The sequence below is a fragment of the Chroicocephalus ridibundus genome, chromosome 17, assembly GCF_963924245.1.
Source record: "Chroicocephalus ridibundus chromosome 17, bChrRid1.1, whole genome shotgun sequence".
Taxonomy (NCBI): domain Eukaryota; kingdom Metazoa; phylum Chordata; class Aves; order Charadriiformes; family Laridae; genus Chroicocephalus; species Chroicocephalus ridibundus.
The window spans coordinates 3,671,823-3,686,728 of record NC_086300.1 but is presented as its reverse complement, the minus strand read 5'-3'; the positions used below and the strand labels follow the sequence as shown (position 1 = coordinate 3,686,728).

Sequence of the window (14,906 nt, the reverse complement as noted above, 5' to 3'; positions counted from 1 at the left end):
TGGGAGGGAGAGGAGGAATGTCGCTTGGCCTTATCTTAATCAGCATAAACGCATCCTTGTTTGTTTCCTTCCCGGTAATGAGCAGATATCTTTTTCTTTCCTTATTCGTCTTGTAGATAATCTGTATTGGTTTTCTGATCAAAAAAAAAAAAAATCTTACCTAATTTAAAAACCATGGTCAGTTTTCCAGGTTTGCTGTTGTATTTTGGTCATGCGCTATCCAGAGACACAGTCGCTCATGATGGTGCTTCCAGTTTCCACCCTGCATTCCCCCCACCGGCCCCCAGCTCTCGCTGTGGTGTTGCTCTACCAGCACCGGGGTTTGAAACACCCGCTCGGCCAAGGGACAGAGGCTGTTCTCAAAACCTGGAAAATGGGATGAGCTGGAGGCAGCAGTAATGGATGTTTTACATGGCTGTGTCTGAAAACAGACAGCCCTTTTAAATATTTTAAAGTTTATTTTCCTGTCTGGGAATGAGTTTGGACACGGAATAGCTTGGTTTTCAGATCATGCTCGGGAAGACCCGTGTTTCCAAGTGCATTTCCTAAAGAGAAGCACCAGTAGCTCTACCACTTCACTAGCCAAGCTTCTGATTTTTTTTTCCCCTAGGGAACAAAAGCTCTGTGGTTTTTGAGGGACTGGAAAAAATTCCTTAGATGCAGACACACAAAGCAGTGAGACTTTCCGAGACTCTTTACACCGTTCAGTTGTCTAAAATCATGATGCTGCTTAGCAAGAGTTTGTTCTCTGATTGGGATTCACCGAAATTCTGTCTGCCGTTGCAGCTTAGGAAACTTGAAGAAGCAATAGATGACTGCACGAACGCGGTAAAACTGGACGACACGTATATCAAAGCCTACCTGAGGAGAGCACAGTGGTGAGTAGAGCTTTACATTGGACGTGCTGAGCGGGTTTGCGGGTAGGAACCTCCTCCCTGCGGCGCTGGGTGACAGGGATAGCAGACCTGAAACTGAACTGAATAAAAGGTTCTGTCGTAAGGGGCCTCTCCCCTGTGCTGGCGAGGAGACGGGGGAGCTCCGTGTGGTCCGTGCTGCCTGGATCTGGGATTGCCCAGGGCCTGTGGCATTGGGGCAGGATTTGCTCTAAAGCTGGATTTACGGTGTTTATAGACTCGTGTAAGACGTTCTGTCCTGGAGAGCCTCTCCCTTAAGCTTTTTCACAAGGGCTGCTGCGGGTAAGAGATCTTCACCCTGGCAGAGCTGTTCACGCTTCCAGCAAACTAGATTTTGAAACGGGATGTCCTGCTTCCCGTGAAGGAGAAATCAGCTGAGGCTGCGCGTGCCTCAGCCACAGATAAAACCGCAGCGTAGCGCAGCAAGGCCCAGCGAGTTGTACAAAGGATGTTCGAGTCTTGTCTCCTTTGTAACTTGGCACCAACCAGGGAAGCAGGCAAAGCTCTCTTCCGACGGCGGAGTTATTCGCTGTTTTCCTCAGTACTGATTATTCCCCAGTTTGTGGCAAAGCTACCTGGCTTATAGACGAACCGAACCCGTTACCGCAGCCTTTCTGGTGTGCGTTCGTTTTAATTTACAGCCTTCGGTGTTCTCAAGCTCCATCTTGGTAATTACTAAATTGCAGTAAATAGTTAATACGTGAGTAAGGCTGAAATGCCAATAGACAGGCCCACGTCCCTCTCTGAGGTGCCAAGATTGTCACTTGTAACCAGCACTGCTGGCGCGCAGCTCTGCACCGGCTTCCTTGAAATCTTGCAGTCTGGTATTAGTTCCTGCAGCTGGATGAAGTAATTATCAGATGGTTAAAGTGGAACTTGTGCTGCCAAATGAGATTGCGGTCTCCACTTGGAGTCCAAAGTACAGGTTCCCGTGCCAGGATTTCTACAAACGGTGGGTGTCTGGGCTTCCAGTCGGTCTCCAGTGACCCTCGGTGGGTTCCTCTAATGATCGCTCTTTTCCTTAATTCAAATCCATCCCGAAAGCTTGTACCTGACCCCTTTTCTGATATTGCCTGTGAAGTACACCTTGGCCACCGTTGTTTCTTTCCACAGTTACATGGACACAGAACAATATGAAGATGCTGTAAGAGACTATGAAAAGGTTTATCAGACAGAAAAGACGAAAGGTGAGCGTGTTGGCATTCTTCTTGTGTGCCGAAGTTTCCCTTAACTGTCAAATTTCCTGTTCTTGTGTTTGTTTGGTGTTTCCCCCCCCCCCCCCCCCCCAATATGCTCTGATTTGCAGCCTTTTACCCCAGCAGGACAATACTGGAAAAGCCCTCAGAATTGCTCTCAAATGCCTCTCTTGGAATCTGGTTTCTCTCCCAGCGCTGAAAGCTGAGAAGATAATTTAGCTTGGAGCTGAAGCAACGCGCTAGATTCAGAATGGCTGATCACGGTTCTCATTCTTAACTCCCCTCTTGCTTTTTTTCAGTAGCCTGAAATGAAACAGAGTAGCCTTAGTCCTTGTGGTTCAGTGGCTAACAAAGACGGGTTTGATAGCACCGAGACATTTCCCAACATCTGGAAACAGCCTGAAGTGGACAGTGAGGCTTTAGTTAGGTACCTGGCTGTAAATCCAGGTGGATCGGTTACTTGTGGCACAACGTGTCAGTCTTCAGCCTCTTTTAAAGCAGGAGGCTGTGCCTGCCGCTAAAGCCGCTTTCCTTTGGCATTGCGCTTCTTTCTAGAACACAAGCAACTTCTAAAGAACGCACAGGTGGAACTGAAAAAGAGCAAACGGAAAGACTACTATAAAATCCTTGGGGTTGACAAAAACGCCTCTGAAGACGAGATCAAGAAGGCTTACAGGAAAAGAGCACTAATGCATCATCCAGGTACCCACAAACAGCCTGTTATTAGAGCGTGCGTTGTTGCTTGTGTCCCCCGCGCAGCCATCACTCGGAGACAGGAATAAATACGGGAGGGGTAATTTCTGGACAAATAGCATTGCCGACCTCACAAATCTAAAATACACGTGACGTGGCAGCAGCTGGGGACGTGTGGCTTTTTCCACTTCCACTAGACGCTAAAAGCTTCTTTCCTGATGGTTTTTTGTACCCCTAGACCGACACAGTGGGGCGAGCGCGGAAGTACAGAAGGAAGAGGAGAAGAAATTTAAGGAGGTTGGTGAAGCTTTTACCATCCTGTCGGATCCCAAGAAGAAGGCCCGCTACGACAGCGGGCAGGATCTGGAAGAGGACGGATTGAACATGGGAGGTAAGTGTTCCTTAGGATATTCTGCCACGACAGCCTTTAGAGTCTGCCGTCTCCTCTAAAGCGGCCTAGCGGTTCTTTACCTCCCGTTTGTAAAGATCATATGAATTGGCTCGGTTTGGTCTCTGAACACGTTTGAACGGCAGAGCTGCGCTGAATGGTTCCGGTTGCGAACAGTTTAGGGTACGGGGTGGGTGTTATCCTTGACCGAGCTGGTAGGTAGGAGCTGTCGTTAGGCAGAAGCCTTTCCTAGGAACTGTAAAATCACATCGGAGCAAGGTTCTGGGACTCTAAATGCTGCATATCCAAAATTCTTAGGCTGTACGTGAAATTCTCTCCCTGACAACTGTTTTGCCCGTTTCACGCTGCTGTTGGGGGCCCTGCGCTCTGCTGTTTGTCGCAGTGCTCAGACAGGGCTAGCTGTTTGCTGGTAGCTTTTTGTCCGTTTGTAAAGTGCTTTGTGGGCCCTCAATTAAGCGACAATTTCTCAACTGTGAAAAATGTAACTGACTGTTTCACTCCAGCTCACAACTTCCTTTTCTTCCCTGCAGACTTTGATGCAAATAATATCTTCAAGGCCTTCTTCGGAGGGCCGGGTGGCTTCAGTTTTGAAGGTAGGTGGAAGTGTTCTCCTCGCAGCTTTGGAGACGTAAGTACCCAACCGACTTGACGGGACAGCTGAGTTTCCCAGAGCGGAGGTGCCGCTCGAGGAGAGTATTCGACTCTTCCACATAAAAGTACCGAAGCTCTGGGAAGGTTCTGTCCGCGCAGCATCCCAGCTGGTGGCCGGTTCTGGTTCTTTTGGGTTCAAAAGGAACAAAACCCAGCGGCTCCCTTTTCCAGAGGCGTGTGGCAGCTTTGACATCTAAGTGGCGCTTTGCTGCTCGGCAGTAGTTGGCCGTGACTTGGGCATGGCTGCAGGCGCTAAAGCAATATGAGACGATTTTTGGTCAGAAGTCCTGCGCCCGTGTGTCCCACCGCTCGCCCTGGTGTCAGGGCGCTGTGAATCCGCCTCAGGCCTCTGCCCGCAAATGTTTTAAGGTGACTGGAAGCAATGGAGGAGCTGTCACTCAGCGTCCCTTCCAACCTCGCCTCTGCTCGGGCTTTTCTCGCGCAGTGCGGGGGCAGGATGGCTTTACGCAGCGCTGAGCGAGCGCTCCGCGCACGGCTCCTGCCAGGTGCCCCTCGGGGCGCGCGTGTTCCTTGAGTGAATTTTGGGAAGCCTTGCACATTTCTTCATGTACTGTTTACCTTCATCCTTGAAAATCTGCCTCCTTTACCCGTATTTTCCGTAGTCGACTCTCTTGCTTGTTGGAAATCAGCTGCTGGAAACGCCTGGCAGAGGCCTGGTCTCTCCACGTGCTCAGATACTTGTTTGAAGGAAGCGCTGGCTTGGCACGGAGCTGCTGCGGGCAGGAGTTAACCGGCTTGTCTTTGAATTTGGAAAGTGCTAATATCTTTCATTTTCTTTTGCAGCTTCTGGGCCTGGAAATTTCTTTTTCCAGTTTGGCTAAAAAAAACAAAAAACAAAAAACCAAACAAAAAAAACAAAACCAAACCCAAACGCACGTACCTGATCTGCTATTTTAACCTTGAATACGGACATACTTAGACTCCTTCCTTCATCATGTCTCATTGTACTTAGAGCAGTTTCATTTTTCTCGGTTGGAGACCTCTGTTTTGTGTGCTCTTGTGTGTGAAGAGGAAACCAGCTCGGGGAGGGGAAGGCTTGTGAATTTTGTTTTACTGTTAACTTTATTAAAAAAAAAAAAAAAAAAAAAGGAGAAAAAAAAAAAAATAAAGCTTTGAATCTTTTGGTCCCTCCATGCTGGCCCGTACTTTCAGGCTGCTCCTGCTGCTCGGCAGAGAGCGGTTTTTCCCCGAACTCCTCCCAGAATATCGACTTGTCGGAAGGTGAAGGCATCTCCCGGTTTCTCTCGGTTGGCTCCGAAGTGCGGTGTGGCAGCATGTCTGGGCTTTGTGGTAACTTGTGAGTTCTCTTCATCTACTGAAAACGTTGCCAAGATTCAATCGAGTTTCGCACCATGGTGTTGTACCTGCCAGCTGTCTCTTTTTTTTTTTCTTTTTTTTTTTTTTTTCTTGCCATGGTTCTACCAGAACGGTACACATGGGCATTAACCTGAACGATAACGTGTGAGCTAAACAGTGAAGTGAATCTTTGGATTTAAACGAGCAGCGTATGTGAGAATTCCCTGTGATGCAGCTCAGAACTAAGGGCTTTGTGTTTCCACTCCAAGAATTGTCCTGTCGAAGGGAATATTGAATTTGCTCTGGGCTGAATTTCATCACCGTATGGTTTTTGGGTTGGTTTTTTTTGTTGTGTTTTTTTTTTTTTTTTAATTAATCCACTTGAACTTTTAATATTTGTGCTAAAACTTGATTTTTGTCGAGCCTGATGTTTGATTTCGTGTTACTGATCCGTAATGCGGATGAGCTCTTTCTAGCTCTGAAGAAATGCAAAGTAATATTCAGGTTACTAATTGCAAACGGCGACTGTGTGCGTGCCGCGGTGTGCTCTCAAAATGTTTACAGCAACTCTGCGATTATGTTAAACGAGTCGAGTAGTTTTTCAGCTAGAAGTGATTTCCTAGTCCAAAGAAGCAAGAAAATGCAAAGTCACGCTCGGAGCTGACGGTCTGTCACTTGCTTCTCTTGCACAAGCGTCGGGACGGGGACGGGCTCGGAGCCGGGCGCTGCCGGTGCCAGCTGAGAACGGATTTGGTTGGTGGCGCTGCCAGGTAACGCCGCTGCTGGTTTGGTTTTGTCCTTGACTGTAGAGTTACAGCAAGATCCCAGCTGGGAGAGGACTCTGCTTCCAGAATTCTTCCCATTTCCCTGCGAGCAAAGAACTCTTAGCCCAGGTGCTCCGCTCGCGTTCAGCGCTGGGGGCTCCGGGCGGCCCCGCTCCGGAGCCGGGGTGGGACAGTGTGTTGGCGCTCGGCGATGCCCGCGAGAAGGGCAGAGTCTCGGCAGCGGCGCCGTGTCCGGAGCGCTTTGAACCGGCCCGCGGTGGCGTAGGGACCTTTGGGGACGGGGTCGTGCTTGGCTGAGAAAACGGGTGTTGGCGCAAATCCCCACGGGCTCTTTCCTAGAGAAACCCGACGCTAACTTTTATATGTCGTATCCGATCCAACTTCTTACTGCAGGAACAAAAACTGCAATGAGTTCATTGCATGAAATGGTGACTCTGAATGCTGACATCTTTGTCTTCCTTCCTTTCGAGGGCTGCGCTCCTCCTGTTCGGTGCACGGTCGCTGGACTGCGACGCGAGTTCCCTTCGCTCCCAGCGGGCGCAATAGTGTCGCGGCGCGACGGGCCCGTGCTCGCGCTGTGTCAGAATTCTTGACAATCTGCTTTCATAGAGGGAAGATTTAAGGGCTTAAATTCTAGTACTGCAGAATAAAGCAAGTATTTTATAACTCGCTCGAAAGTCAGCTTTTAAAATGAGCCAGTGTTGAGTAATGTTTCCAAAAATAGACTCTACCACGTTTATTTTAACTTCCTTCGCACCAGTGTAACGTGATGGACTTACCCGGATTGCACCGAGAGCAAACCGAGGTCCTGGCGTCCTTCAGGCTCTGAAAGGGGGAATTCCTGGGGAGGTGAAATACCGGTCTATGCATTTTGGTACTTCTCCAGTTCTCACGGCACTTGTACATCAGAGTTTCCAGGACTGGGGTCGGGTGGCTTTCCGGATTCATACTGTCTTGTCCTGTGTGTGTTGATATTTCTGTACAGTTTGGACTCTTCTCGGTCTTTTATCGCCGTGCAGAGACGTGTCCTGCGTTTGTCGGTGGTTTTTGTTATTTCCCCCCCCACACACTTCCCTCCAGTTAAACTGGAGAGGTTTCCTCCTCTCCGAACTTGGGATGAGGCCACTCCTGGGAGGACAGAAGTGGAATGGCTTTTCTGAGAAAGTGTTATACAGCGGATATTTATAAAACTGTACATGAATGCATGATTAAATGTAGTTAAATATTAATATGGTGAGTGCCAAGACTTTTCTAAGGAGCGTTACGATGCGATTCAAAGTGAAGGGGGAACACGCGTTCCCTCTCGCACAGGGCACGGGGGGGTTGAGCGGCGTTCGGTGACCCCCGTTGCCTGGGGACAACAGGGCAGTGGCCATTGTCACCTCCATCGCGTCCTAGCACGGCCCGGAGACACGGGGGACACTTTCTTTCAGAAAAACCTCCTCAGACGTGCGTTGCCCGAGATGTTGTTTTTAACACTTGGTAGTTACAGAACGTTCACAGGTTGTGTTTTGTACGGGGAACCTTAGCGCCGTGTTCTTGCGGCCTCCCCGGCTTCCGCCGGCTCCCCAGGAGCTGCCAGACGGAGGAATTTGCCGTAGAGATAACGAATAAGTATCTCGAAGTGGAATTACGCCCGTGCTTTTTCTAGAGCGGTGAAGAGCTGGCGGCTGTAGGGGAAGCGCAGCGGGACGTTGGTGCGTCGAGCCCTGTTCGGAAGCATCCCGGTCCCCGTGCTGTGACCGTAGGGCACCGGGGGAACTCGGCAGCTGGGAGCAGCCCGTGGTGAAGCCCTTCCTTTTGATGAGAGAGTTTCCTTCTGGAAGTCGGCCTTTGTAATTACCGAAAGGTTTATTTTTTTGGCGTAACGGCGAGAGCCTCGATACGTGACCCTGAGCTGTAGCTGAGCCCGGCGCAGGCCCTGCCCCGCTCTGCTGGGGGGGGCAGCCCCAACACAGGGGGCTTGTGCCGTGTGAGGCACGGTTGCCCTTCGGCCTGGCAGCCCCCGTCCAGGGATTCCCAAGGGGAAGGGTCGGTGCCAAGAGCTCCGGCCCGTGGGACGTAGCGGGAGGCAGCAGAGCTGCCCCGGCTGGAAGCCGGAGCGGGTGGCGTGTACGGGAGGGAGCTTCCCGCAGCCGCGATGGAGGCAATGGCTGCGGAACAGCTCGGTAACGGACCGGAGCGGCCTCCGGCTCCTGCTGTGGAAGTTGTCGAGTAGAGGGGGAACGGTGTGTGCGGGGAGCTGGCTCCGGCAGAGCGAGCGTGCGAAGCGGGGCCCCGCTGTCGGGACTCCGCAGCGATTACGCGGGGACGGGGAATTGTTTGATTGTTGCGCTTTCCCTGGGTGGTTTTTCGCCTGGTCGGGACGCTCGCCGTGCCTGAGCTGCTGCCGGGATAGTTTCAAACGGTGAAATGTTGTTGCGTTCCCATGAAAATGGAAGCGATTTCATGCTCAAAAAATGAAAACCTGCATCAGTAACGTCAGTGCGTGGGAGGTAGTTGCATGTGCGATGGTCTGACCTCCAGACCTCAAAGCCTGGTGTGTGTTTTTGCTTGTGTGGATTTACTTTACAAATCGGACGCTGCGTCAGCCCCACCTTTTGCAGGGTGGGGGGGATTGAGGGAATCCTTTCCAGAGGCACCGGAGCTGGACTGGAATCGGCTGTAAAGACCATTAAGATGCTTCTGGCTGCCGCTTTGACGGGCGCTTCTTTGTTTCTGCTGCAGATGCTACATAGGAAAGTCCGTGGTTTCGTTTGTGAACTTGGAAGTGTTGCTGTAAAGCTGGACCCTTAGCGCTAAAGGCTTCTGACTGTTCTGTAAATACATCGATGCAGGTGGGGGGCGGGAAAACAAAAAAAAAGGAAGAGATGTTGTTTCGTTTCCGATAGGGGAAACTGGCTCCGCTGCTGTGCCCCCGCCAGTGCCGGAGGCTGCGCTCGGCCGATGGAGTGACCAAAGCGTTCGGACCACGCAGCGGTTTGCTCTTCTTTCGAAATTTACTTCCTCGGTTTCAAGTAATAAGTAAAGATATTCACTTGTCTTCAAGTGGATGGTTTTCATCCCGTTTTAAATTTGTGCCTTGTACCCTCCCCTCCCCTTTCGTAGGGAAAAGGGCGGCTCGTGTGGCCCCTCCGGGCGGCGCTGGGCTCCGGCCGGGCTGCGGGGCAGGGACCGGGCGGCAGCACTTCCCTCACCCCCCGCTCTCCAGAGGCCGCTCACGCAGCCGTTCTGGAGGTGTCCCCGCTGTCCCCGTCCACCGGGGTTTTGAGAGATGATGCGAAATGCTTTGGCCTCCCTCGGGGTGCCCCGGCGTTCCCCGCGCCTGCAACCAGGGACAGGATTATCCCCCCTTTGAGCCACGCTGGGCAGGTTCTCGCTCGAGCGCAGCTCCGCAGGGACGCGCCGGGAGCCGGGTGCCGAGGCGCAGCCTGGGCTGTAGCACGGGGTCACGGAGCTGGAGCTCCGGCACGGCCGGGCTGTTCGGGAAGGCAGGAGTTCAGTGGGAAAAGCGGGATGCTGCCACTGGGCGTGCAGCTTGGCTGCAGTTCTGGCATGGCCAACCTGACCTGGATTGCCCCCCCGTCCTCCCCCCAGTAGCTCGCGCTCCAAAAGGGAGCGGCGGGAAGCCTTGTCGGAGGGGTTGAGTGCGGAACAGCGAACCGAGCACCTTCCTTGCATGCGTATCGGCGGTGTTGTAACGACGTTAAGGAGTAGTCGAGACAAAACCAGGCACCGATGTGAAGCCACCTTGGAGAGGACGCGGGGCCCTGTGCTGCAGTATTTATCTGAATCGAAATTCGGAATGTTTACCTCAGTGTAAATATCTTAACCTTTCCCCTGGGAGGAAAGGAGTCTTGCATGGAGCAATCGCTGTCCCCATCGCTTTGCCAAACGCGTCACCCTCTCGAAGACGGGCTTCACGTCGGTGTGACACTGTCCCTCTCCGGACCCGTACCTTTCTAGGATGTGAATGGTAAAAATGTGAATATTTGTTGTTTACTTCATTAGGCATAATTCATAATGATGTGTTTATATGAAGAATATCACAGACTGAAGCAAAACCACATGCAATTGGTTTACTTTATTATAAACTGTATATGATGTACAAACTAATAAAAACTTAAATGACGACAGTCTCACTGTTGTTCTTGAACAGGCAAATAAACGAGATATTCCAGCCGTGCGTTTCGGTGCTGGATGAGACCTGGAGCACGGGCTTGTTCCCGGGGCGCTGGAGGGAGAGGGGGGAGCGAGCTCCTGCACTGCCGCAGCGGCTGCTAAAGGCGTTTCAGGAGTTTCCGTGGGACAAACCGCTGTGAGATTTATTGGGAACGGCCCAAGCCGAGTGTCGGGCGCTCACCCCGCTGCCGCTGCGGAAGCCAGCGAGGGCTTCTCTGTTGGCGGCGAGGGAGGATACAGAATTTTTTATGATATAACGAGAATTTATCATCTGTCTTTTTGAAGCAGCAGGAATTGTTTTGCTTTACTGGCAAAGGTGCGGAGCATTCCCCAGCTTCGTGTGTCCGTCCCCCCCCTCCCCAGCGTTCCTCGCTTTTGTTGTAAGCCTTGGGAGAAAAGCTGCTGGCCCAGGCAGCGCTGGGCGCCCCGAGCAGCGGTTGGCGCAGGGGAGCTGCCCCCACGCGAGCCCAGCACACGCTTGTCAAACACAGTAAGTATTTACATCTATTAATACGGGATTAATTTCACTATGCAGTTCACCAAACACGGAGCCATAGCGTGAGTCTAAACTGTTGTCCTGACCTGAACCCGTTAGTTGAGCGTCGAGTTACAGTAAAGCCGTGACCACGCACCCACCGACGGGCTGGCCAACGGGCTGGCTACGAGCGAAAACAGAAGTTTTGATAAAACAGACTTAATAACAGAAGTGCTCGGTCAATAACTTTTTTTTTTTTTCCAGCCAATGGTTTAGGTTTGAGCAGACGTAAGTTACGCAGTTACGGTACCTCCACTTACTTCCTAAATTACAGTGTTACTGCCATCCTAACTTAACATTCAAGTGCATTAGAGAAAAGTAGTAAAATCTTGCATGAAGTACAGCTCTATACTTCAGACACGATTTTAGTTTCTATAAAACGAGATGGAAAAGACGTTAGTTCATCTCTTCCACTCCCTGCCGAGGCAGGATTGTTCCCTACAGGACAAGGACACGACGGGACAGTGCTTGGTCCGGCCCACTCGGACGTGTGAGGGGAAAGGGCTGGAGCCGCGCTGCGCGAACCGCCTGCCTCCCCCGTCTTCCACTGGTTTCCCTCTGGGTAATTTTTTTTTTTTTAATATATATATTTTTTTATTTTTTTTTAAAAAATCCATGATCGCTCTTTGGGACATCATCTGGCCACGCGCTTTCTTCTGTCCGCCCACCGGTGACTCTTCCCCGCGCGTGCAGCCAGGGACCCCGACCTGGGGTAGCGCAGGGCCGCACATTCTCCTTTCGGGCTAAACTATTCGTGCCGCGCTGGGCAGAAGTGACCCACGGTTGGGTCTTTACTGGTTTTTACCCAGTAACTCAGCGACCAGAGGGACCGCTGTCGGTCCCTGGGGTGTGGGAGAAGGGGGAGACGTCGCGCAGTTCACTTTGCTCGGCTTCAGAGCGGTTACGTACCTACGGGCTCTGCTCTGCCGCCGCTCATCGTGCTGACGGGTAAAGAGCTAACGATTGTGGTTCGTGGGGGAGTTAGGAAAGAGCGTAATTGATCTTCCTCCGAGGAAGAAAACAAGCAGAACACCACGGCTCGTTCTCGCCAAAACTCTTGCTTTCAAAGGCCGTCGGTTGCTGGTGCCAGCGATGGGAGAGTTTTCCTTTGTCGGGTGGGAGTTGCTTGTTTTCTTCCTTGTTCTGAGGCCGATGAACTCTCCCCAGAGGCGTCACACTGGGGCTGGCAAAGGGCTTACTTTAGTAAAGGTAGAATTATTTCTCTTTACAATTTTAAAGGTTACAGGAGTTACTTGCCTTTTAAAAACAAACCAGCCACCCGGCCGCCCTGCCCTGGCCCTAGATGATGGTGCAGGAGCTAAAAGCAGAGCCCCGTTTGTTGGTGCTCTGGGTCGGCACAAGTTTTCCTTTTCCGTAGTACCCTGAGAATATTGCCTTCACATCCATCTTTTTAGAAAGGGTGAGCATCCACATACCGTTATCAAAATACAGCAGTTTCCCTCCTCCAATTTCCCCCACTTGATCCCCTTTGTTCCCCGCCTTTTCCAGTTTCACAAACTCCAGCAGATCCAGCCCGGTCTGGACGGCTTCCACGCCGTTGGCGCAGCCGAGGGTGATGTGAGCCCGGCTGCCTTTCGGCAGGTTGTCGGTGGGCAGGATCTTGTCGGCGTCCCCGGGCCACAGCAGCAGCTGCTGTTCGCTGAGGTCCACGCGAGCCCCGACAGTTTTTGTGGTGATGAACAGGGCAGAAACGGCCAGGGTGAAGCCTTTGCCGTAGGAAGCCTTCACAGCCTGGGAGGAGGGAGAGAGGAGCGCGGCGTGAGCGGCTCGGGGGCCTCGACAGGTTTGAAACACTCCGTACAACCGGGGAGATCGTGGCCTGACCTTCCTGCTCCGTGAATCCGGAGCCGGTTACATCTTTTTCCCTTCACAAATTCCAATATTTAACTCGGGCTTCTCTGTTTTGATACACTTTAGCTGGAACCGCAAATACCTGAATTTATCATCATTCAGATCACGCTGTTGGGGCCGATGCTGGAAGTTTTGGGGTGGGGCAGGAGGATTTTGTTTGGAAACCAACAGGGAACAGTCACCAGCTCGCCCACAATTACGACTTTTCTATCGCACGGGCCACGTGGACGCGGTTACTGTCCCTCCAGTCCCCCACCTCGGCAGGGCCGTGGCCTCAGCCCACCCCGGGGGCTGGGGGGTCCCTGCTGGGAAGGGGGGAGGCTGGGTGCTGGGGGGGGGGGTCGCAGCCCCCGTACTCACTTCTTGCTGGGCGTATTCCTCGGCTCCAGCTGCTTTTCCGAACTCGGCGTATTTTGTGGTGCAGTGTAAGACTCCAGGCGGCCTCTTCACGAAGTAGCTGGTGAGATCGATTTTTATTTTGGGATCGTCAACAGCGGAAGCAACTGCAAACGCAGGTAAATAATGTCAGTGTCATAAACCTCAGCCCCCAGGGGCCCCCCCCACGAGCCTGAGCCCCATCTCCCCTTTCTTCACCCTCCCGTCCTTCGCGTTTCGTCTTTGTTGCTGCTGAAAAGGATCAGATGGGTTAAAAAAAGCTCCTCCTTCCACCCAGGCTAACGGCGGATGCGGGTAGAAAACGGGAGCGTCTGCGCATCACCGCAGCTCGTCTTAACCCTGCCCTTGCACGAACCCCTTCGGGGACAGGAGGGCTCAGTCCTTCCCTTCTGCCTTCGCCCCACGGCAGCACCAGGGGCTGCCCGGCCCCGCCGTGTCACGCGGCTGCCGCCCACCCCCAGCTCCCCACCCTCTCACCGCTAAACCGCCTCCTTAGCAAAAACGGCCTCGTTTGTTTTCACTTACAGCAGTGACTTTGTCAACTAAGGGAAATGGATTAGGATCTTTAAACAGTTTTTCTTGGGGCTGACTGTAACGAGAAATTCCCTTTAGAAGCTGACCGAGCTCTTTCTATTTGCTGCACGTTAACATTTCATCGACAGAGTAAGAACGCGGTAAGATCCTTCTATACATACAGTATTTGCTCTCCTTTTTGAAGGCTTTCAGGCTCCCGAGCTCATCTAAGAAGGCCTGGCCAGCCTTCCTCAGGATCTCGGAACTTCTTTTGCTCAAAAACCACCCAAAATACATGGGTAGGAATTCCTTCTCCAGGCTGGGCTTCATCTTCTTCAGCTCTTCCACCGACAGTTTCCACTGATTCTTGTCCTTCAGCTGCAAACAATCCAGTCGCCACTGGGTTTTGGGCTCGGCAAAGATGACTTTGTACCGGTATTTGTCAGCAATGTCAAAGAGTTGGTCCAGTCGTTCCCTCTCATGGTGAGTGTCATCCAGAACGATGACGCTGATCTCTCGTTTGCAATAGTCAACTAGATCCTCGTCCACCTTGGAATATTCTTCAGGAATGGTGCTTCTTACTACGGGTGTGATTTTATAGTTATCGACAGAGATGACCTTGCAGGCGTCTTTGTACCGGTCTTGAACGGCCTGGGCGAGCGTGGACTTCCCGCTGCCGGGCAGCCCTCTTAAAATCAAAAAGGTTTTAGATTCTTTGAGCGTGGAGATGGTGTCTTCATCGTCAAGGAAGGGGAACTGCAAGCTCTCGGGTCTTTCTTTCGCTGACTGAGTAGACATCTTTCTAAATATTTTAGGCAGGAACGTGTGACTCTTCTTTGAGAAGCCTTTGTTCTGAAACGCGAGAAGAAAAGAGTTTTGCAGGTGAGCAGCCCCCGGAGCCCGCGCGCTCCCACCGCACGAGCACGTGTCGCCCGGCCCCTCTGCGGGGAGGAGGCGGCGCAGGGAACGGGGGCTGCCCCGCGGGGCTCAAACAGCCTCTCGGGGCCGCCTCGGCCAGACCCCCGGCCCCGGCCGTCCCACCTGAGGAGCTGGGGGTGCTGCTCCGTCCCCTGCTCCGTCCGCTGCTCCGGCCTGGCCGCTGCCGTCCTCCTGACCAGGAAGGGGAAGTTTTACCCGTCACATGGCAGCAGCAGCTGCAGTTTCACGGGCACCACAAGCTGCCGCGACCCCGGCAGAGGCTCCGACTGTCGCATTTGTGTCTGAGCATGTCAATAAACCCTCGGTGAGGAGGGTGCTGCGGGGAACTCCGCCGCCAGATGGGAAATGAAAGTCCCAGCAGGTTGTGGCGGGTGCTGCCGTCTCAGCGCTGCAGCTGCGTAAACAGACTGCAAAGGGCTTTCTGTCCGCCTGGGGATCCCCGTCCCCGCGGGAAAGGCCGTTGCTGAGCACAGTCCGGGAGGAGACAGTCTCTCGCATGAAGAA

The 14,906-nt window shown here is 52.5% G+C and overlaps 2 protein-coding genes across 3 annotated transcripts in view; one reads left to right on the top strand and one right to left on the bottom strand.

Moving 5' to 3' along the window:
• Positions 1-10,097, top strand: part of DNAJC7 (DnaJ heat shock protein family (Hsp40) member C7) — a 25,103-nt gene extending 15,006 nt beyond the window's left edge. Inside the window, exons 9-14 of the mRNA XM_063354824.1 lie at positions 787-878; positions 2,028-2,101; positions 2,666-2,812; positions 3,042-3,194; positions 3,743-3,805; positions 4,668-10,097. Coding sequence (XP_063210894.1) covers positions 787-878; positions 2,028-2,101; positions 2,666-2,812; positions 3,042-3,194; positions 3,743-3,805; positions 4,668-4,705 — 567 coding nt within the window. The 3' untranslated portion in view covers positions 4,706-10,097. The remainder of the gene's footprint in view (positions 1-786; positions 879-2,027; positions 2,102-2,665; positions 2,813-3,041; positions 3,195-3,742; positions 3,806-4,667) is intronic.
• Positions 10,035-14,906, bottom strand: part of CNP (2',3'-cyclic nucleotide 3' phosphodiesterase) — a 6,530-nt gene continuing 1,658 nt past the window's right edge. Inside the window, exons 1-4 of one of the 2 annotated variants that reach the window (XM_063354837.1) lie at positions 14,505-14,644; positions 13,646-14,315; positions 12,915-13,057; positions 10,035-12,434 (exon numbers count right to left, since the gene is read on the bottom strand). In XM_063354837.1, the coding sequence (XP_063210907.1) occupies positions 11,982-12,434; positions 12,915-13,057; positions 13,646-14,261 (1,212 nt within the window). In that variant the 5' untranslated portion in view covers positions 14,262-14,315; positions 14,505-14,644 and the 3' untranslated portion in view covers positions 10,035-11,981. Of the gene's footprint in view, positions 12,435-12,914; positions 13,058-13,645; positions 14,316-14,504; positions 14,645-14,906 lie in introns of those variants that run through there. The other variant, XM_063354836.1, reaches the window with a different exon arrangement.